A 24,907-nucleotide genomic window follows, 5' to 3' on the forward strand; every position below is an offset into this window, starting at 1 on the left:
AGGTTTTTTTATTTTAGAAAATATATGAGATGCATAATATATAAAGTAAGACTGTGTCTTTAGAACTGCGCAACTAATTCCCCCAAAGAATTTCTCAGATAGTGTACCATTCTAGATGACATTTTCAAAACCTTGGGGATTTTGTGGTATGGCATTAGGATTAACCATTTCTTTAATAAGTTCCCTGGCTCTGTTGACATTGCTGGACTTTCCAAAAGCAGCTCTTTAAATGCTGGATGGTGAATTCAGGGCTGCTTGTCCACAAGGTGCACCTAGGCAATTCCCTGGAGTGACAAAGTTTTCACTGTGGAAAATGTGGGGCACATACCCATGACAGAACTGCTATTTTGAGGAAGGATGCCTTCCTCAAAATTTGAACAGTTGAACAAAATTTGAGTCCAGTAGCATCTTTAAGACCAACAAGGCTTTATTCAAGGCATAAACTTTTGTGTGCCTGCACACTTCCTCAGATACAAATTGAGCTGATGAGAGAGAGAGAGAGTTCTAGGACTACTAGGCAAATTGAAAATCAATATGTCTGCAGGACTAGATCGCATACACCTGAGCATTCTTTAACTCACATACAAAATTTTCTACTAATTAGTATATATTACTTCGTATATACCAGGGGTGGCCAACGGTAGCTCTCCAGATGTTTCCCTTCCTCAACAGCACTGACCAGTTTTAGAGAGATTTTTCTGAAAATGAAGTTACTTCTGAAGAAGAGGCGGGTTTGGGAGAGTGCCCTGGAAGTGACATCACAGGAAAAGGTGGAATTTTGGTTCAGTGTGCCCCGGAAGTGACATCACTTGGTCCTTGACACCACAGGAAATGACATAATTCCTGTCTCCCGGCTCCACCACCAAAGTCTCCTGGCTTCACACCCAAATTTTAGTGGGCCACGAAAAAGTGTAAAAATAACTGGCCACAGGAAAGAAAAATTTGGGAAACCCTGTGGTAGACAATATACTTGGACTTCCAAAAGGCTTTTGATAAGCTACTTTACCAAAGCCTCCTGAAGTGGCTTAGCAATTATGGCAGAAGAAGATTGGATTTCTCAAGGAGTAAAGGTTGGTTAAATGGCAGGAAGGAGAGAGTAGGAATAAATGAACAGGTCTTGCAATGAAGTGAGCAGTAAGATCCCACTAGGATCAATACTGGGGCAAGTGCCATTTAATTTCTTCATAAATTATTTGGAACTGGGGCTGAATGGTGGTCAAGTTTGCAGATGCTACCAAATTATCAAAATGGTGAAAACCAAGGTGGATTGTGAAGAGCTACAGGATGGGTGATCTCTCCAAATTGGGTGAGTGGGCAACTACATGATAAATGAAGTTCTTTGTGGTTAAGTATAAGGTGATGCATACTGGAACAAAAAGACATAATTTTAAAAACATGTTTGAAAAAAGATGACTATGGGGAAACAGAGGTAGATAAAATTATGCGTGAAGTGGAGAAAGCTGATAGAGGGAGCTTGTTCTTCATTTTCTCAAATACTAGAACTTAAGCCATTCAATGAAATTATTAGGAAATAAGTACAAAATAGACAGAAATGCTTCTTTACTCAATAAATACAATGAGAATGTGAAATTCACTGCCAGTTAGTGATGGCTATTATAACTTTAAAAGAGGGATAGATGGATTCATGGAGTCCATCAATGGCTCCTAGGTATAGCGACTGAAGGGAGCCTCCATATCCAGAGGCAGCAACACTCTGAATAACAGCAATAGAAGGCGGCAGCAGGAGAGGACCTTGGGCTCTATCCTCAGTTTATATAGCCTTGCAGGGAAACTGGTTGACTGGTGTGTAAAATGGGATGCTGGTCTGATCCAGCTAACTCTTATGTTAGCAAGGAAGCCATGCTTTTGGCCTGCAGTCATGTTCTGCTCCAGGATGCACCCCTGGCCCCAGTGGGTGGTCCATTGGTGACTGCTCTGAAAGATGACTGCTCATGAATGACTGGAATTTCATTATTTGAGCTGAGGCCAGTAGGACAAACATGCCCTTGATTCTTACTGGCTTTTGAGATGCTTTCCTTTATAGATATTGAAGCAGGCCATTCATTTTTGCTTTCAGTTTACCTGTACTCTTGCACCAAAGATAAGAACAAGTTCACAAAACTGAACTATATCTATTCTGCCTCTCTTCTTTATGGAGATAACTATACCTGGTATTTTTTTTGTGCCAGGAAATTTATACTATAAGGGGTTCATTGAGACTAGGTACAACTTTACATATTTAAGAGACATCTTTTACAACAAACACACACAACAAACCTTCCACCATGTATCCTTCTGGCTGGTTTCTTGATATTATACCACTTCTGAATTATCTGATCTCTGTGCTGGAAGATGCAATTTAAGGAATATGTTACATGTTGTATAGGAAATTCATGATGGGATCTTGATTTTTTATTTTTTTGCAACAACCATATGGGACTGTCAATTTAGTTTCAGCAGTAAAATCATATTTCCCCCCTATGCAGCAAACAGCAGCTGGGGGCACACTGAGTCTAGAGGAAAAAGTTATATGATGATATTAGATTTATATCCCACCCTATACTCTGAATCTCAGAGTGGTCACAATCTCCTCTACCTTCCCCTCCCACACACACAGCAGACACCCTGTGAGGTAGGTGGGGCTGAGAGAGCCTTTTACAGCAGCTGCCCTTTCAAGGACAATTCCTGTAAAAACTATGGCTCACCCAAGGCCATTCCAGCAGGTGCAGGTGGAGGAGTGGGGAATCAAACCCAGTTCTCCCAGATAAGAGTCCGCACACTTAACCACTACACCACACTGGCTCGCTATATATCCCCTACCTAGAAACAGTTCTGCATGCAAACTGACTGCCCTCTCCACAAGTGCAGTTAAAAAAATGGTTGTGTAAAGTGCTGTTAAATTGCATTGCCTGACCCTGCATAGCAGTCCTGGACTTCCTTGGTGGTCTCTCATCCAAGCACTAACCTGGGCTTGCCCTGCTTAGCTTCTGAGATCTGATGATACTGGAAAATAAATTTACAAATATCCTTTATAACATAGTTTTGTCCCAAGACTTTTGTTTCCATCAGTGGTTTCTCCTCTTGCAATAGTTTCTGTTGTGTAACTATTTTGTACATTGCACAGTAATAAATTTGATACCCATTAACTTGCATGTTATAAATTGTGCTAGTTCATTTCTGGTTCAAACAGGAGAGCATGAAGAGAATTTCAAACATAAGGTAAGGATAGAAAAAAAACAAGTTCTGTTGTAGAAAATTTACTGGAAAGTGCTGTGGGGAGTGAAATGATACTACTTTGAATGGGATAATGTTGCAGGTTTTTATAAAAGTTCTAGAGGAGGAATCGTATTTCTTGACACTTAAGGCCACTTATGAGAGTATACCATAAACAGATAAATACAAGAAAGAATAGCAGAAGGATCTGAGATAATGACAAGAAACTGGATTCTATATTCTCTCTCTCTCTCTCTCACACACACACACACACACACACTCTGTCTCTCTCTCTCTCTCTCTCAATAGGTTCTTCAACCTCATGAGCTCCCAAACAAATAATACAAACAATGGGTTCTCTGTGAGTACTCAAGGAGAGGGAAAACCTCACTTCTGTCCTCATTTGCCTCTGTCCCCACTCTTGTCTTGCTCTCTTTACCACATCACTTTTCTGGCTCTCCTTTCTCTACTTTGCAACCCCCTATATCCTCTCTTCCTCACCCTCACATTGTTTCTCTGACTTTGTCCCCTTACTACTTGGGGGGTTCTGGGTGCCAACATGAGTTGCTTCAGCAATTCAAAATGCCACCCAAATTTCCCTTTGTATATACAGATGTTGCTTATTACTCCACAACAGATGCTGAGATCTCATGAGACTCCATTGTGAGATCTTGACTGCCATATTGTCATTGCTAGGCAACATACACCATTTCTGAGGTTCTCAGATAGAGCAGTCTTAACTGTTTGCTGAAGGATTTAGAGCAGGGGTGTTAAACATGTGGCCCGTGGACTGGATGTTAAACATGTGGCCCCTGGAAAGCACCTATCAGACCCATGAGCAACTCACTGTTAGTCTGCTTCCTTCTCCCTTTCTTGCATCCTTCTGTGTCACAGCTTGCTTTGCCAGGCTTGCTCAGTCACACAGAGCAAAGCCTCTATTTTCTCCATTGGCTGGCCAGCCCATGAAGCAACTTATGCACAAAAACTCACAGTGCCTAGCCATTTCATGTTTTCCTCTGGGTCTTAGGCTCAAAGCATTGACCATGAGATTTCTGTAATGAATGTCAATAAATCAAAAGTAAAATCAAAACTTAGAAATACACACCTGAACAGCATATTCAAGATTTATAAAATTTATATCTCTGCTATTTGGTATTACATTTTATGACACACAAGGCCTATCCCAACAAGGTCTCATTTATGTCAGATCTAGCCCATATAACAAATTAGTTCGATGTCCCTGATTTAGAGGCCCTTCCTAAGAACTGGGGAGAATCACATTCATTCAGTGTTTTAGGAAAGGCCTCAGTGCAGAACAATCTATCTGAGACATGGGAACCTTAGCAATGTTGTATGAGGTTGCTTAGCACTTTCAAATGGAGTCCAATATCTCAAAATGGATTCAATATTTAGTTTGACACTCTGTTGACAAAAAAGTGCTGATGAATCACCCTTATTTATTTATCAAAATAGATTCAGGTGGGTAGCTGTGTTGGTCTGAAGCAACAGTTATCTGATGAAGCGTGTATGCACAGGAGGGCTTAAACCTGGAATTAAACTCTGTTAGTCTTAAAGGTGCCACTGGACTGAAATTTTGTTCCATTTATTTATTAAAACATTTATGTCCCACATTTCCTAACAGTTCAAGGTGGCTTACAATGCACAGCTAAAACTATGAGATACCCCCAACAAACTTACAAAATGAGATACCCCCAATTCAATAGATACCCTCAACAAACTTACAAAATGCCTACAACTGCCTTCCATTAAAAGCCCTGGTGAATGAAGTTATTGTGTTTTCTAAATGTTTCCAAGATGGCATCCCCTCAGCTCCTCAGGGAGCTCATTCCATAGAGTAGGAGTAATGACTGAAAGAACATGAGCCAGGTATGCCGCATTTAATGACAGAATAACCAGAAGGTGGCACTGCAGCAGTGGCCAAACTTGCTTAACATAAGAGCCACACAGAATAAATGTCAGATATTTGAGAGCCACAAGATGTGAACACATATCACACGTCTTGTGGCTCTTTAAAAAAACCCACGTTTTTATTAAAACTCTTCTTTGCACAGAAAGATAAAATACATATGTATGCACTTTACAACATGACCATGCTAGAAGTTTAAAAAAAACAAAAGCTGGGAATAACAGTCCCCATAAGACCAGGATAGGAAAAGCTTAGGGAATTGTTTTTTGGCACCAGTGGGAGAAGAAAACACAAATGTACCATATAAATTGCTGACCAATGTTTGCATCATTATGTATCTCTCTGCCTTGACACCAAGGTTAGTAAATACAGCTCCTACAAATGCTATGAAACTAAGGAGGAATGTTCCACGCTCTTTCATGCCATCCCTCCTTCCAGGGAGCCAGTTTGGTGTAGTGGTTAAGTGTGCGGACTTTTATCTGGGAGAACTGGGTTTGATTCCCCACTCCTCCATTTGCAGCTGCTGGAATGGCCTTCGGTCAGCCATAGCTCTTGTAGTTGTCCTTGAAAGGGCAGCTGCTGTAAGAGCTCTCTCAGTCCCTCCTACCTCACAGGGTGTCTGTTGTGAGGGGAGACGGTAAAGGAGATTGTGAGACTAAGAGTATAGGGTGGGATATAAATCCAATATCATCATCTTTTTCTTCAGTGGCTCCCTTGGCTCTTCTTCCCTGCTCTAGGTTTCTAGGAAATACCACAGAAACACCTAGAAACCTAGAGCAGGGAAGGAGAGTGCAAGAGCCATGGGAGCCTTCCTTGCTTCACACATGGTGGAAATAGTCGCCTCACTATGGGCCAGCACTCAGAGTCTGACTGAGATCCAGATGCTACACACACTTAAGACTAAGCCTGGGGAGCCAGTTTGGTGTATTGGTTAAGTGTGCGGACTCTTATCTGGGCGAACCGGGTTTGATTCCCCACTCCTCCACTTGCACCTGCTAGCATGGCCTTGGGTCAGCCATAGCTCTGGCAGAGGTTGTCCTTGAAAGGGCAGCTGCTGTGAGAGCCCTCTCCAGCCCCACTCACCTTACAGGGTGTCTGTTGTGGGGAAGGAAGGTAAAGGAGATTGTGAGCCGCTCTGAGACTCTTCGGAGTGGAGGGCGGGATATAAATCCAATATCTTCCTCATCATCTTCTCTTCTTCTTCTAAGCCTGCATTAAGTTCCTCCTCAACCTCTGGAAGCCACATAATATGTAAGAAAGCCGTATGTGGCTCCCTACCCACAGCTTGGCCACCTCTGTTCTAAAGCCTACAGCTGCTGCATAGGGGGCAGTAGACAATACTCACCTTGATGGGCCTGCTTCAGAATAAGGCAGTTTCGTATGTTCAAGAGGAATATGTATTTATTTTATTTATAGCTCACCTTTCTTATGGACATTCAAAATGGGGATTGCAATATATATATTTAAATTCTATAAAATGGCATAAGACATCCAATAAACAATGCAATAGGAAATAACAGTAAAAACAAATAGCTAGATTTGAGTCCAGGAGCGTGTGAGAGATCAAAAAGATTTTCAGAGGCTCTGATCAGGGCTAGTGGGCTAGCCAGAGGCTGCAAATAGATTGGTGGGGAGAGTCACTCCCTGCTTGCCTCCATGTAAAACAGGTGCCTTCATAAAAGATGGGTTGGGATTGTGGCAAATTTAGCAACATGGTGGGTTGCTGACTGAACATTAGTTGACTGGACATTAGTTGTACATTTAATATCTTTTTACCTGATAGGAGTACTGTAACGTGTCCTACAGAGGCAGCTTTTGAAGACATACTGGAAGCTTCAGTGAGCATAAAAAGCTGCAGAAAGCCTCCTGCCTCTGGTCAGTCGCCTGGAAGATATAACTCCAGTACTCTGTCAACTGTGCTGGTTACCTGTAGGGCCCAATTCAAAATGCTGGTTATTACCTTTCATGGCCTAGAGCTCTAATGCTTACTGAACCATCATGATCTACTATATTCCCATGCACCAGTGTGGTCTTTAAACAGCCTCCTCCTTGTGGTGCCTTCTCTAAGGATTGTCAATTTAGGAACAGTTACGTCATGAGTTTTTTCTATAGCAGGACCAATTGTTTGGAACAGTTTACCAGAGTGGGTTCACAGAATGTTATCAGGATTGGTGCAGAGAGAGAGAGAATTCTGACCCATTAGCTTCCTTCCATAATCTTTCCTGTTCTCAGTTGCTGAAAATGGAAACAACATGAGTGCTTGTGTGCATGTACACCTCTAGACAGCTCATGTACACACTGAATAGCCCTGCAATCACAATGGGAGACTTATGGCAGAGCTTGGCAGGCACAGTTCCATCTCCTTATTCACAACATACACAATCACAAGACCAGTTTGAAGTTACTGCCTTTGTATCCACAAAGCACTCAAAGGCATCTTGGAAAAAAATAAAACTTTATCTTAATAAGGAAGAAGATGAAAACAAGAGCATCCAAGGATAATGGAGGGGGGAGAATATAAATAGAGTTGCAAATAGTTTCCAAAAGAAAATATTCTGTTGTAGTCCTAATACTTTTCCTATACTTGATTTACATTATTTCTACTTTTTAAGCCCATTTAACCAATACCCTCACCTTAGGGTTGCCAAGTCAAGAATGGGACATTCTTAACGATTTGGAGATGAATAAGTGCAGAGAGAATCTAGGACAGGGGTGAGGAACCTCTGTCCCGAGGGCTGTTTGCGGCCCTCAAGATCACTTGATCTGGCCCTTGAGGATTTCTGGGCCACATAGCAGCCTCCCTGGGGCCTGGCTGGCCAACCAGGATCACTGTGGGGCTTGGAAAAGTCAGTGTCGCAGTTCAGGTAAGTTTCCTCCTCATTTCTTTATTACCCTCTATTTCTATTTCTTCCCCCCATTTCTTTGTTTCTCTTTATTCCCCTTTCATTACTTTCCTTTATTGCCTTTTCTTCCTCCCTTTATTTTTATTATCCTTTCTTCCCAATTCTTTATTTTCCTTTCTTCTCCACATTTTTTATTTCCCTTTCTTCTCCCTTCTATTCCCCCCCATTTCTTTATTTCCCTTTTTCCATTTCTTCCCCACATTTTTTATTTCCCTTTCTTCTCCCTTCTATTCCCCCCCATTTCTTTATTTCCCTTTTTCCATTTCTTCCCCACATTTCTTTATTTCCCTTTCTTCCATTTACTTCCCTTTCTTTCCATTTCTTCCCTATTTATTTTCCTTTATTCCGCTTCCTTCCATTTCATTCCCCTTTATTTCCATTAATTACTCTTTCTTCCCTCCATTTCATTCTCCTTTCTTCCCTCCATTTCTTTCCTTTTCTCTCCCCTTTCTCCCTCCCTTCCTTCCTTCCTCCCTCTCCCACTCTGTCTCGCTTTCTCTCTGTGGCTCCTGAGTGGTGGGCATTGTGAAGGACTGCTGCTGCTGGAGTATGTGGGTGCCTTTAAAGGTCTGCTGGGAACAGCTGCTGTTTTTGCATGAAGGGAGGGATGGGGTGGTGGCAGGGTTGGGGGGCAATGTCCCCTCTAAACCGCAGAGTCTTTTGAGCAAACATTCTGCTTTGTGAGCTACTGGCATTGAAGTTGTGAGCTACTGCATAAATTAGTATGCTCTGGGGTCATCCTTCCTGAGCTAAGACAAAAATGTGTGAGCTGGAGGCTAAAAATCTGTGAGCTAGCTCACGCTAACTCAGCTTAGAGGAAGCACTGGTGGGGGTGGGAGCCAGTTACCACCAGTTCAATTTGCATATGATTATCCCAGATGGTGTGGCCTAATATGCTAATCAGTGTGACATAATATGCTAATATTAGGGGATATCGTCTAATATGCTAATAAGTTCCTGCTGGGCTTTTTCTGCAAAAAAAGCCCTGGACCTAGGCATTTGCCTAGGGCAGTGAACCGGAGGGGTGTGTGTGCCAAATTAGGCTCTTCCCACATGACTTCAAATAGAAAAAACAATTATTTGCATTAATTTTGCCAGCCAGCCTAAATTGTTCTCCCTCAGCAGAGCACTTTTTTAAGTTGATAATTTTTGTATGGCCCGTGAATGATGTTATAAATATCCAAATGGCCCTTGGCAGAAAAAAGGTTCCCCACCCCTGATCTAGGAGGTATTTTAGAATATAGGTGAAATATAAAGCCCATCCTCCAAAGCAAGCATTCCCTTCAGAGGAAATGATCTCTATCACCTGGATCCTTAGGCCCCACCTGGAGGTTGGCAACTCTACCCATCCTAAGCAACCATTCCCTTTCAAACTCCACAGGTAATAGACAGGATTTCCTGTTCAATTAGGTTTTAATAGTGGTTAAGATCCCACTTCTCCCCTGGGAACGGGCCTACTCCTTTGGGCAGCTTATGATTCCTGCTTCTGGGACAATGGTCACTAGGAAGCACATAGGTTTGGAGAAGAAGCTGGGTATGGGGATTCACATCTCTGGCACAACAAAGAAACTCAAACCATTAGCTAAAGGCGTGGTCTAGAGATAAAGGATGCAGCTAAAATGAACTAAGCCTTTCTGGAAAGGTCAATCCCTCCAAGAAGAAATCCTATCACTCAATGAAAATATGTAAAAAAGTGAAAATTACTGGGAACATGATGGCAATCATGACAGTTGCCTTAACTTCCTGTATTCAGCAAGGCATATAGAATAGCCTTATTTCAAAGGGCACTGGGTGGGTCCTTTTTGTTGTGTGCCTTCCCCTCGTTTTGGGGAGATCTGGCAGTCCAGTTTTCAGCTTGTATACTCTCTTTATCTTGTTAATTGATTGTATTTTATGTATTTGCAACTTGTTTGCTCTATTAGCTGTCTTACATGTAAGGAAATCATGTGGGTTATGTTATAAATAATAAACTGCACACTTTGCTTTCTCTGCAGTCTGTAAACAGGATGCTGACATGTTAAAGAATTTTCCCTGTACTGCTTTGCATTGAATTATTTAAGCAGTGCCGCAACCTACGTGAAACAGCCACATATAGAAGAAGAGTTGGTTTTTATACCCTGCCTTTCACTACCCAAAGGAGTCTCAAAGCAGCTTACAATTGCCTGCCCTCCCTCTCCCCACAACAGGCACCCTGTGAGGTAGGTGCCAGCATAACACCCACAAAGACTATGGATCTTTGGTGTGCAAAATACAAACACTTTGCATAGGTTGCAGTGTTCTCAAAATGAAATCCTGAGCCCATCCAAAGTTGCCAGGAAGCTCTTTTGCCTTTCCAGTGCTGCATATAAACCTGTCTCCAGCTTGCTTTATGAGAAGGAGGTGGGGTAGATCAGCTGAATGCCTTTGCCAGTATCTGTAGCAGTGACTGGGCTTCCTGCGGATCACCCTTCCCTTCTTCCTGAGTGTTCACTTGGAAGAAGAGTTGGGTAAGCAAAGTCAAGAAAAACTAAATTTTTTCTTTTGAGAAGATGTGTGTTTGTCCACCTGTCTGTGAGGGAAATTAGTGAAATTTTGACAATGGCTCTGTGCGCGTATATATCTAAGGGACAGGATCTGTATAGGAAACAAGCCTGTACAAAAACTGTTCTGTACTTTTATTAGCACAGGTACAAAAATATTTATAGAAAATATGTATAAATTACCTCAAGCAGTAATTTAGGGCTCAGTGGTTAGAACAAAGAATCCTGTTGGATCAGTAAAAAAAAAAATCAGCATTCTGTTTCCAGTAGCAGCAGGCTAGAAACTTCTGAAAACTGGGCATGGAAGGTGACAGCTATTCCTTTGACGCTCGGCTGTATAATACCACAGCAGATGTGCACATTCAGGATTTTTTAAAAAGCAGGAATGCCAGGAGTTCCAGCTGGCTTGATGTCAGGGGGTGTGGCCTAATATGCAAAGGAGTTCCTGCTGGACTTTTTCTACAAAAAAACCTGTGTGAAATAATGGTGATGTCGGGGTGTGGCCTAATATTGCAAATTAGTTCCTCCTGGGCTTTTTTTGGGGAGGGGGGAGCCCTGGCCACATTTAACTGTTAGGAGCCTTTTAGCAGTGCGGTGAGGCTGTGACTCAGAGGCATCATTTTTGGTTTGCATGCCTAAGGTCCCAGACCGAATCTCTAGTAACAAGAATCAGGCCAAATCTCAGACCTAATATAAAACAGTAGAAAAGAGTAAGAGTCCAGTACCACGTTAAAGACTAAAACAAATTGAGTCACTGTTCAAAAAGCTCTTATGCTGCCACAAATTTTGTTAAGGACTTCAAGGTGCTACTGGACTCAATATGCTGATGACACCTAGCTCTATCTACTGATGGATGGACGGCCTGACTGTGTCCCAGAAAATTTGGACCTGGTGTTACAGGCTGTGGCAGGATGGCTCAGGCTGAGCAGGCTGAAGTTGAATCAAGCGAAGACAGAGGTCCTTTGCCTGTGTCATGGCGGTCTGGGAGGAGAAATTCCCCTACCAGTTTTTGATGGGGCGCCATTGGTAATGGCGCACAAGGTCAAGAGCTTGGGGGTGCTACTGGAACCTTCTGTCAATGGAGGCCCAGATAGCAGCCACTGCCAAATCCGCCTTTCATCTTAGGCAGGCGAGGCAGTTGGCTCCCTTCCTGGAGCGTAATGATCTGGCAACAGTAATCCATGCATTGGTCACCTCGAGGTTGGACTACTGTAATGCCCTCTACATGGGGCTGCCCTTGTGCCGAACCCGGAAACTACAGCTGGTGCAGAACGCAGTTGTTTGCTATTAGGGCTCCCTAAGTGGGAGCACATACAGCTGAGGCTGCGGGAGCTGCACTGGCTGCCAATTGTGTACCGAATCCGTTACAAGGTGCTGGTCATTACCTTTAAAGCCCTATATGACCGAGGACCTGTCTACCTTAGGGACCATCTCTCCCCATATGTACCCCAGAGGGTGCTGAGATCAGGTTCACAAAATCTACTGATAATCCCTGGGCTGAAGGAGGCCAAACTGAAAAACACAAGGGAAAGGGCCTTCTCAATCATAGCTCCCCACTGGTGGAATAAATTACCAGAGGAGGTACGGGCCCTGCGGAGTCTTGCCCAGTTCTGCAGGGCCTGCAAGACTACCCGCTTTCAGTTGGCCTTTTCTTAATGTAGATCCAGCTGTATCGTCATTAAATAAGATCGGAAATTTTGAAAATGTAGCACTGAGTACGATCGTAATGGTTTTAAGAGAATTTTTAGGAAATTACAATTAGATTGTTTTATTATGTAACCTTTGTATTTTATATTATGTTGTGAGCCACCCTGAGCCTGCTTCGGCGGAGAGGGCTGGGTATAAATTAAATATAATAATTATTATTATTACTCTCTTCTGCTGTACAGACAGATTAACACAGCTACCCACCTTACTATAAGACAGCTTCATTTGACTTCAAGACTTAACAAACTGTTCAACCATAAGCTTTTGTGCACTCCTGTCCAATCCTTCCGACATTTAATCTTTGCTGTGACCAGGGCTTTTTTTTTGTAGAAAAAGCCCAGCAGGAACTATTGCATATTAGGCCACACCCCCTGACACCAAGCCAGCCAGAACTGCGTTCCTGCTCAAAAAAGCCCTGGCTGTAACACACTGGCACGGCTACACCTCTAGCTTTATTATCCCTGCGCTTTCCAGGCTACTTAGGGGCACAGCCAGGGAGATCCCTAAGTAGGGCTACCCCTTTTCCCTCCGCGCGGGTTTTCTGCGCCCCTGGGTGGAAACCAGAAATGCACTGGGCCCGCTTCCTCTCCTCTAACAGCCTCTTCATCCTGGGGAGGGGAGAGCGGAAGTGGAGGTTGCCCCTTCTGAAACCTAGCCTGCCACGCAGCTGTCAGGCGCAGAAGGATTTGCCCGCCATTTCCTTCAAAGCCGAGGAAAATCAAAGACGAGGCCTACTGCTACTTCCAACCCTCTTTCGGCAGCTGTCTCTCTTCAGCCGCCTCCTCCTGCTCAAGGGGAGAGAAGAGGCACGCCCACCCTCGCGCTTTCCCTCAGGCCGCTCTGAAGAGAAGAAAAACCTCCAGAGGCGGCTCGGGGAAGCCTCAGGTAGGAGGCGGGTCAGACAGTGGAGCAGAGGCCTGTCATTCATGCCAGGAGCTCGTGCCATCCAACAGTCGTTCCCCATTCTTAGCCCCACCCAAACGTCGCTCGGTGCAACCGCCCCCTGCTCGCGCTTCCCTGGGATGTAGGAAGGAAGTCAATCTGTTGTAGCCTCGGCTCTGTCCGTTTACACACGTAGGCGTTGTTCGCGCAAGCTATCCTCCCTTAGGAAAGGAAAGGCCCCCTGTGCAAGCTCCAGTCGTTTCCGACTCTGGGGTGAGGTTGCTTTCACAACATTTTCATGGCAGACTTTTTACGGGGTGGTTTGCCATTGCCTTCCCCAGTCTTTTACACTTTCCCCCCAGCAAGCTGGTTACTCATTTTACCAACCTCGGAAGGATGGAAGGCTGAGTCAACCTTGGGCCGGCTACCTGAATCCAGCTTCCGCTGGAATTGAACTCAGGTTGTGAGCAGAGAGTTCAGACCACAATACTGCAGTACTGCTGCTTTACCACTCTGTGCCACGGGGCCGTTAACCAGAGTGTTAAATTTGGGGATTGGTTGGCTCAGGATTTGGTAGCGCCTGTTGAATTGCTTTCTTATCCCTGTTTATTTATCCTTGTTTATTTAGTTGGTGGGTTAGTTTTCTGTTTGCATATATGGTTTTTTAAAAAATGAAATATCATTCAAAGCTAAAATCTGCCCCTTTAATTGACCTCCAAGGAGCTCAGGGTCGTGGTTTGGTTTTGTTCCTTTCTATTCTTACAACAGCAACCTTGCCAGACAAGTTAGGCTGAAAGAATGTGGTTGCTGAGCAACTTTTGAAGAAATGGCCCAGCAGGAACTCATTGGCATATTAGGCCACACCCCTGATATCACCATTGTTTAAAATGGCTTTTCTGCAGAAAAAGACCAGCATGGACTCATTTGAATATTAGGCCACACCCCCTTGTCACCAAGCCAGCGGGAACTGCGTTCCTGCTTTAAAAAAAAGCCCTGAGTATCCTGAGTGCATCTGATAAGGAGAGCTGTGTTTCTCTAACTCCTTGGGTTCTGTGTCAGAGTATGAATCTGAACCTGGGTTTCCCTAGTCAGACATTCTAGTAGCCACTCTGGCTGAACCTAGTTTGGAATTTGACCAGAAACATTGATCTGGGGCATCTGAATATTCACGTGTTTAACCTGCTCAGTCTGAGACTCAAATGCTTTGTATATGACTTATTTTTTTTCTTATTTCTGTATCTCTTTATTGCCTCATTTATAATTTGATAAATGCCAATAAAGGCTTGTGAAACTGAACTGACTCAACTGCTAGTTCAGAGCACCATGCTCAGGAACACATGCAGGAGACTGCAGTTGTTGAATGGGCCACTTCAGAAGGCAGGTTATGCCCATGGAAGATCTCTTTTTTAATGCTCGCTTTTTAAAAAAAATCCTTTGTAAATAGAAATCAAACAGTACAAGCAAAGCGATGAGTGCTGTCCTATTTGCTGGGTTAATTTTCTATTTGCATATATGCAGGCCTCAGATTCAGTGGGAGTTCACAGGAGCGCAGCTCCTGAACTTTTCTGAGTTCCACCTCCTCCTCCTGAGAGTTCTACCTCCTTGTCCATTTAATAGAAGGTTTAGCTGCATAACAATCCCTGGATGAGCTCCACCACCTATTTTTCTACAAATGACCCCTGCGTATATGATTGTTTTAAAGGAAGGAACATTCAAAGCTGAAATCCACCAACTGCCTTTTAAAGGGACTTGGTTCTTTCTAATACTTCCAGTGTGAAGATCTGTGATCTTTTCTACTACTTTATTCTTCCACATTTTGAACCAATGTTTAAAGATTTCTTCATTCGAAATTTTTCATAGGTGGGGTAACAATGTGTGGACAGTGACACCTCTCTTATAATTGTCAACAAATTGATCAGTAGATTAAAAAATAATAGTACAAAATTTTATAAAGCATTTGAACATCAACTTTAGAAAAGGCATTCTCACCCAAACAGAATGAGCATTCCTCTTCTAATGCGGGGCCTGATGTGAACATAAGAGCTTCATCTAAAAATAAAGGTTTCCCCCCCTGTTTACTATGCAAGTCTAACTGATTTTAGTTAAATTCAGGTGGATAGCTGTGTTGGTCTGAAACAATAGGACATAGTTTGAGTCCAGTGGCACCAACAAAGTTTAATTCTGGGTATAAAAGTCCACTTAAAGCTGTGTTGATTTTTTGTAGGCATTTCTGAAATGAAGAAACTTCTTCTAATTGATGTTGATTGTGGTGTTGATGATGCTCAAGCCATAATGATGGCTCTAGCCGCTCCCGGTGTTGAAGTTCTGGGAATCACTTGCTGTTATGGGAACACTCTGTTGGAAAACACATGTCGAAATGTACTCCGGGTGTTACAAATTTGTAACCGGCTTGAGGTAATTGCTCCTTCACATATATCTAAATTAGGTTCACAACAAATACTGCATGGTGGTGTCATATGAATATAATATTCCATAATAAATTCTTGCTTGGAAGTAAGATCCAGCTTGTGTATAATGTTGAAAAAGTAGTTGCATCTGTGATCTCAGGCATCACGGGTGCCTAAGAATGGTTCTGTGAGTAGGCCGCCCTGTAGCAGAAATGGAGGTTGGGAAATTACCATACAATCAGTTGGGTGAAAATTTACCGTAATAGATCATTTTCTCCCCTTGCTTTTCATTGAAGGCAAAGGCACACAGCCATCTTGCCTGTGGTGGCTGCTTTTCCCTGTTTCCTTTCCCCTTAATTTTGTTCTTCTCTTTAGCTCTCTACCTGTGGCAAATAGGCAGCTGTCATTTGCCCCAAACAGAGCCTGAAATCTTGCCCACCACTGTAAAATCCCATTGAGACAGATTTCCTGAGTATGTTGAATTCCAGAAACTGCTTTTCATATAAGCACAGTGCCATCATGGATTCTAAAACAAAAGAGCAAATAACACAAATGAGTCTGTTACACCAGTCCGGACTATGCAAGGGAAATGTTATCTATTCCTTTTTATGGATTATTCCAAAGGGTTCAAATAAATATCAGTAATGTGGGGTCCTAAAATACGTTTTTAACAAAGTCTTCCGAACTTTGTTTACCTAGTTTGGGATAAATATTGTTTAGGCTGCTTTTACACAATAATAATTTTCTATGTAACTTTTATTGCCACTGTGAAAGCAGAGGCCTTTTCAGGCAATATACTCTCGTGTCAGTTTTTCCCACACTTTCCTTGCCTCATTTTTTTAAAGTCTCCAATTCAGAAGATCTAATAGATAGGTTCTGATAATGTTGTAATACTTTCACAGTATGCCAGGTTCTTCTAAGCCCTCAAAAGCCCATTGATTGCAGGAGAGCACCCATGGTTATGGGGTGGCTGAGTGAATGAAAATTCTGTAAATGTGGGCAGAACCTGCAAAAATGCACACCTTCCCATCCACACATCATACAAAAGTTCTCTGATGACAGTCTTTTCAAAATGACTGCACTAGTTAGGCCCAAAAAAGGGCAGAGCAAAGTGAGGAATAACACAAAAAGTAACCAATTAGAAATCAATTTACTATGGACGCTAAAAAAATCCATGCACCTGTTTCGATGCCAGACCCGATCACTCTGTGTGGAAGCAGCCTTAGTTGCAAGGGCGTACATGCCAAACACGTGTGAATAAAGGCAAATAACAGATGTTAATCAGAGTCGATACTTGAATCTGACCTTGGAGTGTCAAAATAAAGTCTAAGAGCCTTTATTGTCCCCCCAGTGAGGCCTGCTGCACCCCATTTTAAATGCTTAAGAATGGATAGATGGCTAGAGACTAATAAACATTTTCAAGTCTAATTGATAGTTTGGTATCAAAATTAGGTAGAACTGAGATTTTAATTAGTAAAGTATGTGACATCTGAATAGCACCCATGGTTGTAAACACTCACAAAAGCTGCCATGTGAATTTATTTGTTGATATACTATATAAGCCCCAAAAGAATGTGCCCTCATCCTCCATTATTTTCAAAGGAGGGGGCATTTTGAAAGAGCATGGTCCCTTTAAATATGATGGCCATTACTCCCCTCAGAGGTCAGTCATGCTTGTCACAACCTTGCTTCTAGCTCCACCCTTAAAGTCCCCAGATATTTCCTGAGTTGAACTTGGCAACCCTAGGATGAATGAAAGTCCAGCAAGTCATATTTACTGGTTGCCAGTGGGCTCATGAAACAACACAAGCCCATACAGTCATAATTATTTAATCTCAGCAGAATTAAAATGCTTTAAATTCATATTGTATTGATATCGTGTTTAGATTCCAGTTTATCCTGGTGCTTCTGCTCCTATACTTGGCGGCCCAGTGCATGGGTCTTTTTTTCACGGAAAAGATGGTTTGGGTGATGTACCAGATCCTAAAGCTCCAGGACTAGAACTTCTGCAGAAAGAACATGCTGTGCTTACAATATTAAGAACAGCCAATGAGCGACCTGGTCAGGTGAGGTTATATAGCTACTTTAAATATATATTGGCTAAAATGGGTCATTTTGTGGAAAAATAGGTGGTGGAGCACATCCAGGGATTGTTATGCAGCTGCACTAACTATTAAGTGGGCAAGGTAGGTAGGTGGGGAGGAAGAGAGAGAACCCTCAGAAAGGTTCAGGAGCTACACTCCTGTGAGCTCCTGCTGAATTCAAGGCCTGGGCTAAAAAAACCTAATTGTTGCCTGTCTTCAAGCTAGCTCCTCCCTCCTACCCTTAGCTTCTGACTGAGTTGGCATAGTTTAATTGCATGTTCATGAATATTCTAATTGCTTAAGGGGAACTGTTGTATAATGTAAACAATTGCTGAAGAGAAGGAAGTGATAGGGCAATATAGTGTCCCACAGAGGCCAGGAATCATGAGTCCTGTAAGAATTAGATAACTGAAGAAGGCAAGCAGAGTAGGAAGATCTGTATTAACAGTATTGAGTTTTCATACTATGTAAGATAAACAAAAATAGTCAGACTAAATCACTTTAGGAAGTTGTTGTGTATGATCTGGAATAATGTGAGATGAAAAGTCCATGTTTTGTAGGTCTCCCTGGTTGCTACTGGTCCTTTAACAAATTTAGCGCTGGCAGTGAAAATGGATCCAGCACTTCCAAAGAAACTTAAAAGTGTGTTTATCATGGGAGGAAATACTGAATGTAAGTGGCTTACAGAGCATTCCATTTCTAAAAAAACTTTCCTGGGCGTAAGTCCCATTTAAAAAAAAAAACTGAATAGGATTTTGAGTAGTACTTTTTGAACGGAAAGTAGAATTAATTATCTTTTTGCATATGAAGGGAGCAGGATTCACATGAATGAACATGAAATTCTTTTCAATGTTCACATGGTAGCAAGCCATGATACACTTATTAAGTCTGAAGTATGTAAATATGTAACCTGTAAATTTTCAAGTCTAGATCATGACTTGAATGTTGTGGAATTAAGGCTGCTTTCCATAACATTTCCTAAGGATGCTCCTGAATGTAAGGGAAAAGAGTACCTGTGCATCCATATTCATAATAATGTAGGAAGATTTCTCAGGTTGGGTTTTGCTGTATTTTTATATGCTGGGAAGCTGTGATTGGTTGCTGATTCCTGCAGCAGCAAAATAAACATAAGAATGTTGTTCACACATGATAATGTACATGTTTATAATTTTTGTTCTTCCTACGAATATGGAGAAAAATGTAATATATGAAATATCCATTAGAAATTAAGTATATAGTAGTAGGTTCATGGCACTGTTGTTATTTCTGACAGCCAGAGGAAATACTACAGTCTGTGGGGAATTCAATTTTGCAACTGATCCAGAAGCTGCACACATTGTCTTAAATGAGTACACCTGCCCAATTTATATTGCAGCTTGGGAGTTCACGTGTTCTTGTTCTCTGTCCTGGGTAAGATATTACATGTCTGTTAATGTGACCTAATGCCTAAACAGTTTGCCTTTCTCTTGGGGATGTGCACTAGTTGAGCTTTGATCTGTTGATTTCAGGTAATCTGGGGCCTTTATCATCATTCTGGGTAACATTTAACAAATAAGACCAAAGTCCAGAATTAACTGAAACTTACTGCATCTGTTTATTGAAGTACAAATAATGAAATGAATGAAACCTCTAGTTACCAGTACATCAAGCTGCTAAAATTGATGACTGACACAACAGAAGGATGAATTTTAGGCATAACTAAAGCATGGCATGGGTGGGCAAAGAGTGAAGGCAGAGTTATATTCACAGACAGGGCTTTTTTGGTAGAAAAAGCCCAGCAGGAACTCATTTGCATATTAGACCACACCGCCTGACATCGCCCTTGTTTCACATAGAGCCTTTCTGTAGGAGAAGCCCAGTAGGAACTCATTTACATATTAGGCCACACACCCTGACACCAAGCCAGCCAGAACGCCGTTCCTTTCGTTCCTGCTCAAAAAAAGCCCTGTTCACAGAGTAAAATATAAAAAGCAAGTAACTTACATGGCATTTTAAAAGAGCAGAAGACATAAAAAAGGATAAAAATACAAATATTTCAACATTGCTTGGCACCAGATCTTTCTCTGAACAAGGTTCAAAATTTACTTATAAGTAGTTATTTGTTCTCAGATTATGGCCTGCACTGGGCCTCCCAACCTTCTAGAACCTGTAGGTGCTTTTGGAATTTTGAAAACATGTAGTATGCACCACACCTACAAAAAATAACTGCTGTGGGAATGGAATCCTGACCTGGGTAGCCCAGGACAGCCTGATATTGTCAGATCTCAGAAATTAAGCGAGTTAATATTTGAATGAGAGACCACCAAGGAATACCAGGGTCACTACACAGAGGCAGGTGGTGGCAAGTCAACACTGAACGTCTCTTGTCCTGAAAACCCTATGGCTCCTGGGCAGTGTAGGAGGTTTGGCCCTGCCCTGCATTCAACTTGCAATTGGTGGAATAACGATTGGCCCAGGAATACACAGGCAGGGCATGAGGACTGGTCCTGCCTTGTTATCACATTGCCAGTGGAGGAAGAGTGGAATTAAATGTTAGGTGATTGCAACTCAAGCATACACTTATGATGGAGGCAGACATTTCTGAATGCCTGGTGCATAGTGGGGCTTTTCTAAAGTATCTCCTACTCCAGTTTAGTGGAGGAAAGCCAGAAGAAGAAGGCACCAAGAAATACATTAGATTGTGTAAAGATGCCCATGGGCACTATGCTGGAGAAACAACAGAAATTTTACTATGCTCTCTGTTTTCCTGAAGACCCCCCCCCCAAGCCCATCCATTGTTATCAAAAACTAAATCCCAGCTCTATTTTCTTCCTTCTTCAAATTGCAGACAAATCAGAATTTACATGTTTCTGATGGATTGAAATCATTTGGATTGGTTGGTCCTAAGAAATAGGACTTACTGAGGGCCAAGCTAGACATGACGGTTGTTGGGGGATTTCTGCTGTACCTCCAACAGTATAAAATCCCAAAATCAGGACCTGCAGTAATCAAAACAACCTGCAATTATCAGAAGGCTAATACATACTCGCTAATAAGTTTTAAGACCTCGTAGATAAACTTTCTTAGACTGTTTAGAAAAGAAAACAGTTTTTTAGACTCCAAGGTTCTCTTTAGACAGGCTTCAAATATAGTTAGAAAGGCAAAACAAGAGATTACATTAGTACAGTTGCTCTTACAGTTCCTTTAGATTTAAGAAGACTCCTTTAGAAGGCTTAACGGATAAACTTAGCACATTTAAGAAAACAATCACACAGTTAGAATTCAGTCAAGCACAAGCATAACATACAATAAAGCAGTAATGAAAAATATTTTCATTTTTCATCATTCAACAGACTTATCCCTATTAGTCTACATTTTCCCATTTAGAATCTAAATCCCAAATCCCATTCTATATTAGAGATCTCCAGTGTAAGAGTTGTTAGACTCATGGCTTGACCATGAAGTCAGCCCAGAATCTAAATCCCAATTAGCTTGGCGTGATCGCCACAGAGACGGAGTAGCTACACTCTGGTCCAGATCAGCAGTGTGGGCTAAAAAATCCACAGCTTGTATAGGCTCCAGTGACCTCATACACACATTACTGTGCCACTCAGGTGTAAACAGTTTCACCGCCAACTATCAACAATCAGAGCTAATCAAAACAATTGTGGCCGAGAGTGTCCTCAGGCAATCATTACCTTTAACCCACTTTCTGGGTCTTTGCAAATGGCTGCTCCCCTCCATCTTGTTTCCTGCCATCCTGGTTGAACTTTTACCCAGTAACCCACTTAAGCCTTAGATAGTTTAGTTCTATGGTTCTGAAAGACTGAGACCTCTATTGGCCAAAATCCATAACTGCAGCAAAGATTAGCAGTTTAGAGCTGCTGAGAGCAATTATATTGCTGTTTAGAGAAATATGAATGCTTAATATTGCTGAGAAAAGCTTAGAACTCTTGTTGCCAATTTCATAAAGAGTATATTTAAGAGTATGTTTAAGATCACAAAGAATATGGTTAAGATCATAAAGAGGGCCGACTTAAAGAGAAATATAGAAACTTAAGATATTTGAAGAGCTTAGTGTCCACTTCATAAGAGACCCAACCCAAAGTTCCGCGCAGTTCTCATGGCTGCCATGAAGACACTGCTGCCATTTTAAAGTCATTAAAAATGCTGCCAGGGGATTGGACCTGCACTGCAGGGGGATGAGGTGCTTTATCAAGTGCCAAAATGCCCCCACTCCTGGTGGCTGTTTTGACACTTGAAAAGACACATGAGTGGGGAACAAGAATATCTGTGCTTCAGTCCTAGTCAGGATCAAGCACTGGCAGCATAGCTAACAGTGCAATCCTAAGGACACTTTCCTGGGAGTAAGCCCCATTGAATAAGCTGTAGTAGAATTCAGAGCATACCTTCTTAGGATTGCTCTCTAAATTACTTTAAAATGGTAGTAGCATCCTCACTATCTTGTCTATTTTGTGTGTTTGTATGTAAAGTGTGGTCAAGTTGCGACTGATATGTGATGACCCCATGAGGTATTCAAGGCAAATGATTAAGCAGAGGTAGTTTGCCATTGCCTTCCTCTGCAAAGTCTTCCTTGATGATATCCCATCCAAGTAGTGACCCAGCTTAGCTTCTGAGATTTGACAAGATTGGGTTATACTATACCATTCCACACCCCTGTCTAATTTGGCCCTGAGTGAATGACAGATTCTAAAAACAAGCCATATAATTTTATTAAGATTGAATATTTCAAAACAGTTCTCTAGAGCTCTTCATAAGGCTTAATACTTAGTACAAAAAACAAAAGCACTAAAAGAGAAAATGTTTCACAGTATGGTAACAAAGTTTCAAATTGGCAACTGTAGTCTTAAAAATAGAGAATGGGATGTGTGGTGGACTAAAATGGATGAGTTTAGATAGCAGTTGGTGTAAAACAGATTTGAAGAAAAGAAAACAAATCCAAATAAAAGCCCCTCAACAATTCTACTGAGGTATTGGAATGTGGCCTTGTAGATATTTTCAGTATTGTTTATATACTTTTCTGCCTCTAGATCCAAATTCATTGAGGAGTTGTAAATTTTTATTGAAAACCCAGTGAACAGTTGTTCAGATGTAATTGGTTTTTGAGTCATATCATAGTTCTGCGATTTTGGAATTGAGTTTTTAATCTGTAAATATTGAAAACAAACCCTTGGTGACAGATTATTCATCATGTTCAAACTTTATTTCATTTTCTGACTCCCTGAGGAAATCTTCATATTCTTTTGATTACATATCCCCCACCCCGAACATAAAACACTAGTTCTTCTTAACAATGCAAATGATCTGTGGTATATTACTAATGCTAAATGACACAGTGCTGTAACTTGAGTTCATTTCTCACAATTTTTAATTAGATCAAATGTTTCTCCTTTTTCATTATTTACATGCTTCTCCTTTTTAATTACCAGGGCTATTCTTTGCTTTTCAGGAATTCTACCATGAATGGGTTAATCAGAATACCGAGAAAGCCAAGTTCATGAAAAAGATATTTGCCCATTCTTTGCAAATATCAAAGTATCTCGAGGAATGTGGAGGTGAGAAAGAATGGAGATCAGGCTTTATATCTTGTGATTCCTATGCTATGGCTGCTGCAATTGATGAGAACTTTATCACAGAAGTCAAAGAAATTGGTGTAAGTGTTGAACTCAATGGTACGCTGACAAGAGGAATGATGGTATTGGATTGGACTGACAAACTGAAAAAGGAAAAGAAAGCCTATGTCATGAAAAGCTGTGATTTAGAGAAGTTTCGGGCACTTATGATGTCTGCTTTACAATAGAAATTAGCTTACTGGGGTACCTTCTCTGAGAGGGTTTTGGGCACCTTAGACAAACTATGACTTCAGCAGCCTCCATTCAACATTATACACACAAACATAATAAATATAAGCACAGTTAACCAATCACAACAAAAATAACTGATGATCGTATCTGCATTTTACATAGTAATGATGATGGTCACAGACTATTACTTGCATTTCATAGACTTTTAATCTTACATTTTACAATTTTTTCCTCTGTACTTGTGTTTGTGTAATTGTGTCCAACTGGGAATCCACTATGATCGCAGTCCATATGACCCTCCTCTTCTTCCTGGCTGCTTTAGAAGACCAAATACCACACCTGGGTTCTAATCACAGCATCATGTGTAATTTTAATTCTTATCACAATGCAAAGCCATTATATCTTCTGAGAATAATAATCATCTTGTCATGTAGATAGTTTCAGAGAGTAGCCATGTTGATCTGCAGTGGTATTCAGATTTTAGTCCAGTAAATCCTTAGAAACTAACAAAATTTTCAGGGTATGAGTTGGGTCACATGTAAGCACATACAGATATTTTTTATTCCCGCTCCCCCCGCCTTAATTCTGAGCTGATTTGTTTGTAGACCCCAAAATATAGCAACGACTTTCCCAACATTTATTACTGTGGCTTTGCATGCATAACTCCCCCTCCTTGTTTTTCAAATTGTTGGGCTTCTATTTCAAAATGTATTAAAATACATACAGGTTTATATTATGAATGTAAACAGTCAGATCATAGATCCCTGAGGAAAATACTTTTTAAAGTATGCTATTTAAAATTGTATTAGTGAGCATGATAAACTATGAGAGGTGGTGGGGGAGGTAAGGGATATTTTAAAATTATGGCTGACTGAAAGTATAAAAAGAAGTCTTAGCATTAGGCATTCATGATCAAAAGAGATTAGTAGGATCTTAGCTGAATAAATACAAAACTGGGGAAACATTTTGCCTGCTTTTTTGTAAGCAAAAATGAATTGCAGAGTGTTAAATCCAAGCTAATTGAACTTAGTTTGAGTATACTTTCAATTTTCAAAAACAAGACTTTCCCATAAGAGTAATTCATCCACTTTAAAGAGGCAAATGGAACATTGGTGGGCTTATTCCAAGGGCTCTAATCCTAAGCATGCTTACCTGGGAGTAAATTCCATTGAACACAGTGGGACAACTTCTATGTGAAGACACACATAGGATTATGCTGCAAGTTGCTTAGGAGGCATAGCCACTTTTTGAAGGCTGTTCCAAGGCAGGTGGCATCTTCCTGAGCCTCAGTTTGGCCAACCTGTTCTGGGATCCACAACTCCCTTGCCAACTCGCTTCAAGAAGTAGCAGCAGACCAGCAGTGCTGTGCACCACAGACAGAAACGGAGCACCAGAGAAGGAGCAGTTACATACCAAACCGGCACAGCAGCTGCAGCACATCTGTGAGGAAGGCAGAGCTG

General features: G+C 41.6%; 2 protein-coding genes across 2 annotated transcripts in view; one reads left to right on the top strand and one right to left on the bottom strand.

The window, feature by feature from the left end:
* The window catches only part of TMEM131 (transmembrane protein 131), a 271,084-nt gene that overhangs the window by 133,732 nt on the left and 112,445 nt on the right, over positions 1–24,907 (bottom strand). The window lies entirely within an intron of this gene.
* On the top strand, positions 3,184–23,516 carry LOC132568917 (inosine-uridine preferring nucleoside hydrolase-like). The gene is made up of 6 exons (XM_060235099.1): positions 3,184–3,219; positions 15,376–15,566; positions 17,446–17,625; positions 18,204–18,315; positions 18,917–19,053; positions 23,093–23,516. Exons 2-6 carry the CDS (start codon positions 15,387–15,389, stop codon positions 23,441–23,443), a joined length of 960 nt encoding a protein of 319 aa, XP_060091082.1. The 5' UTR covers positions 3,184–3,219; positions 15,376–15,386; the 3' UTR covers positions 23,444–23,516.

Source organism: Heteronotia binoei, chromosome 3 (genome assembly GCF_032191835.1).
Source record: "Heteronotia binoei isolate CCM8104 ecotype False Entrance Well chromosome 3, APGP_CSIRO_Hbin_v1, whole genome shotgun sequence".
In the NCBI taxonomy this organism is placed as follows: domain Eukaryota; kingdom Metazoa; phylum Chordata; class Lepidosauria; order Squamata; family Gekkonidae; genus Heteronotia; species Heteronotia binoei.